The sequence below is a fragment of the Zea mays genome, chromosome 2 (genome assembly GCF_902167145.1).
Source record: "Zea mays cultivar B73 chromosome 2, Zm-B73-REFERENCE-NAM-5.0, whole genome shotgun sequence".
NCBI lineage: Eukaryota > Viridiplantae > Streptophyta > Magnoliopsida > Poales > Poaceae > Zea > Zea mays.
The window spans coordinates 58,491,655-58,495,748 of NC_050097.1; the positions used below are offsets into that span (position 1 = coordinate 58,491,655).

The 4,094-nt window shown below is 46.7% G+C and overlaps 1 protein-coding gene across 1 annotated transcript; it reads left to right on the plus strand.

The window, feature by feature from the left end:
* The first annotated feature begins 974 nt into the window (after positions 1-974).
* Positions 975-2,334, plus strand: LOC100275055 (uncharacterized). The gene has a single exon (NM_001149250.2). The coding sequence runs from the start codon at positions 1,143-1,145 to the stop codon at positions 1,887-1,889; it is 747 nt and encodes a 248-aa protein (NP_001142722.2). The 5' UTR covers positions 975-1,142; the 3' UTR covers positions 1,890-2,334.
* The last annotated feature ends 1,760 nt before the right edge of the window (positions 2,335-4,094 follow it).

Below are 4,094 nucleotides of genomic sequence, written 5' to 3' on the forward strand. Positions count from 1 at the left end.
ATTCTGTTAGTTTAATAAGTATGAATATGAAGGCAATAATTAAGATTCAAACTCCATGTATGCCAAATTTTACCTTATTTATTTTTTCATAAAGTGATGACAATAGTAGAATGGTAGAAACTACTGTTTCATATAGTAGAAAAAATGTTAGGCTTTCTCTAGCGGACTCACTATTCCACTCCCTATTTCAAACTCCAATTTGTAAAGAGTATAATATATAGTACAAAAATTACAAAACAACACTTTGTATACACGCCCTTGCCGGGTAGTCCGCCCACCAAAACAAACATTTCAGACAGCTTTAGAATATCTCCAACAATACCATAAATTGGTGCTTTAAATTGAAATATAGGGCTCTACGCAGGAAAAACTACTCCAGTATCTCATTTCATAAAATTTGGTGAAAAAATTATAGAGCACCATCTCTAATGCCTCAAATATACTACACCATATTGAGCTGCTCTATAATTTAGATTTAATGTTTTACTGTTGGAACGAGATGTTTTGTTAGTGCCCTAAATTATATAAAATATATATTTATTTTTAAATTATAGAATATTTTTATAGGTCACTTCCAACCTGGCGTTATGCAGAAGCACAAATCTGATCCAAAATCCAAACAGTCTTCCCGATCAAAACACCTATGGGCTTGGACTTGTTTGTACACATATAAATCTAACTTAATCCATATAGAGAAAGTTAAACTGAAATTTATAATTTAATATGAATAAATTGAAGTAAACACAGGTGCGTCAAACAAACAACACCTGACAGATTCCGATTCAAGCGCCTGCTGCCAATGTCCCCGTACGTGCGCAGACCGCAGAGGCAGAGCCGAATAACCCGATCAGATCAAAGCGAAGCCTGCCCGTCCCGTGCAGCGTTTCCCCCCTCACCCTCACCCTCACCTAGTCACCCCCGTGCGCCGCGCCGGTTCCCATAAAAACCAAACCCCCCGACGCCTCGCCCTCTCTTTCGTTCCCGACCAATTCGCCTGGCTTGCCCTCGCCCGCCCACCGCTCGGAGCCGATACAAGACGAGGGCAATCGATCTGTTCCGAATCCGCATGCGCCCGCGGCCGCCGCCGCCCGTCGCCACCTGAACTCGAACCCCTGGCCGGAGCGTGCGGCCCGCGCCCGCCTATGGACGAGTACCAGACGCGCCGGTCGCCGGCGGGCGAGCGGTTCATCGGCATGTTCTCGTCGCCGTCTACGCCCTCGTCGTCCCCGACCGAGCCTTCGTTCGTCGCTGGGGACGAACTCCACGAGGACGACTTCCTCTTCTCGTCGCCGGACGCCGCGGCGCCGCAGCCCGACGGGCCTAGGAGCCCGGGCCGGGGAGCGCCGCAGGGGCATCTCGGTCTTCTTGCCGCCCTGGCGCTACACGAGGGGGACAGGAGGCTCCTGGTTCGCGGTGGCCACGGCGGGGGAGTGGCGGCCGCGGCCAGCGCGGGGACGCTGCTCCGGCGCAAGGCGACCATCGCGGCGGCCGCCGCATCTGCCTCGGCCACGGTGGCGTCGGGGAACGGGGGCGCGTTGTCGCCCACCCAGTCCCCGACCTCCTCCGCGCGGGCCATCCCGGCGACCGCGAAGCCCCAGAACGCCGGGCCCGCCCGGCCGTACCACCAGTCGGCGCCCGTGAAGGTGCCCGTGCGTCCACTCCGAAAGCCAGCTACGGGCCGGTGGGACGAATTCGATGACGACGCGGACTTCGGGCGCGGCGACGCCGCCATGCTGCCCCCGCATGAGATGGTCGCCCGCGCATCCGCTGGTGGGGCTGGGCCCGCCGCTCCGTTCTCGATGCTCGAGGGCGCCGGGCGCACGCTCAAAGGCCGAGACCTGCGGCGTGTGCGCGACGCTGTGCTCAGGCAAACCGGATTCCTCGATTGAATCCGGCAAGGTGACGTGGTTCTTGCCTTTTGTTCAGCAACCGTGTGCTCAGTCAGAGTCGAAGATGCGTTACATTAGGTATGTGTAGTGGGTTCTACTGTGTGAGCACTGAGCAAAGCGGGAAGGTAAGATAACAAGATTGAATTTCCCGGCTTGCAATTTTGGTGTTCTTGGATGTCTGCGTGTCATATTACCGCAAGCTTCAGCAGTAATAAGAACTGGTGTCCTGTGTGGGTCTTTCTCTGCGAGCTCTCTGTAATCCAGGAGGGAAGAGATTTTTTTTGTTTCCGTCAAGGTTGTCTGTTAGGCGTAGTACATATGAATTATCGTTATGTTAGTCGAGACTAATGCTTTCAGCTCTTAGTGAAAGTTTTGTTAGTTTTGTTTCTTACTCTTTTGTTGATGGTACTGAATTACCTATGGTGATGAAAATATGCATTGTTTCTATGCTGCTTGTTTGAGGTTTATTCTCTCTGCTCTGGATGCCTGATTTCCTACTTCTCAGTGAGGTGTAGAATTTTTTTCACCAATAGGACCTATAATGCTTTTTTAGATGTATGATGGAGACGCACGTGGTTTTTCTGTGATGGCATATGATTGGGATGCACTGTTTTCTGGGACCAACTAGGTATAAAAGCATGCAGTTATTTTTTTTTTTGACTATGCATCCGGCCGTAATAGTTTTGTAATTTGATGTTGATAACAAACTGTTTTTCATATGTAGTTTTATTAGTGTTAGCCGGTTGGCCCTCTAATGACAACCATTTGTTGAAAAAATGGAAGAAATACCAGCAACATAATTGATATGCAATGTTATTACTACATTGTTGTAGCACATATCAGTGAAAGAAATGTTGGTCAGTGATTGCACCAGAATTCTATGAGCTATGTGACAAGTTCTATGAGGGTTCAATTTGCATGCAAAGCATCAACGGCTCCTACATGACTCTCATCCCAAAAATAGCTCACCTGCCTCAGTTGGAGACTACAGGCCGATCTCCCTTCTCAACACAAGTGTTAAAGTGCTGACAAAACTTCTCGCTAACCGATTGCAACGTGTGATTACCAACCTAGTTCATCAGAATCAATATGGATTCATAAAGGTAAGGTCTATTCATGGTTGTCTAGCTTGGGCATTTGAATATATTTCTCTTTGTCATAAGTGAAGAAAAGAAATGGTCATTTTAAAACTGGATTTTGAAAAAGCTTTTGATAAACTAGAGCATGAGGCTATTATTGAATACTGAGACACAAGGGGTTTGGTGACAAATGGCTTCACTGGATTTCAATGATTCTAAACTCTGGTACTTTAGAAGTGCTTCTAAATGGTGTCCCTGGGCAACATTTTTACTGTAAGCGTGGAGTCAGACAAGGGGACCCTCTGTCACCCCTTCTTTTTGTTCTTGCGGCAGATCTTCTGCAATCGATTGTTAACAAGGCTAATGATTGTGGTATCCTTAGGCTTCCTCTTCCGAACGCATGTGGTGTTGATTTTCCTATAATTCAATATGCGGATGACACTATTTTAGTAATGGAGGCTTGTCCTAAACAACTTTTCTTCCTCAAGTCGATGCTTAATTCCTTTGTTGAACCAACTGGCCTCCATGTCAACTATCACAAATCCAATATCTACCCCATCAATGTCTCAGACCAGAAAATGGAAATTTTAGCAAACATGTTTCACTGCAAGATTGGATCAATGTCGTTCACTTACTTAGGGCTTCCTTTGGGATTAAAAAAGCCCAACCTGGGAGCTTTCCTTCCACTCATTTAGAAGATAGAGAAAACACTTGCGACAACTTCTGTTTTTTACTCAGGCTGGCAGACTTTAAATGGTTAACACGGTATTTTCCTCCCTACCAACATACTACATGTGCACCCTCAAGTTCCTGAAATCGGTGATTAAGCATATTGATAAATTCAGAAGGCACTGTCTATGGAGAGGAGCAGATATAAATGCAAAGAAACCTCCCCAAGTAGCATGGAAAACAGTTTGTAAACCAAAAGCTCAGGGTGGCTTGGAGTTATAAATCTAGAATTGCAAAACAAAGCCCTCCTAATGAAAAACCTTCACAAATTTTATAACAGAGCTGATACTCTGTGGATCAACATAATCTGGGCCAACCACTACAACAACTCACTACCTTCAGCGAAATTTGTACGTTCATTCTGGTGGCGGGACATTCTAAAAATTCAAGAATCTTA

Bases quoted from the DNA above. Each gene is read 5' to 3' on its own strand.
- LOC100275055 (NM_001149250.2), top strand. From the start codon at position 1,143: ATGGACGAGTACCAGACGCGCCGGTCGCCGGCGGGCGAGCGGTTCATC.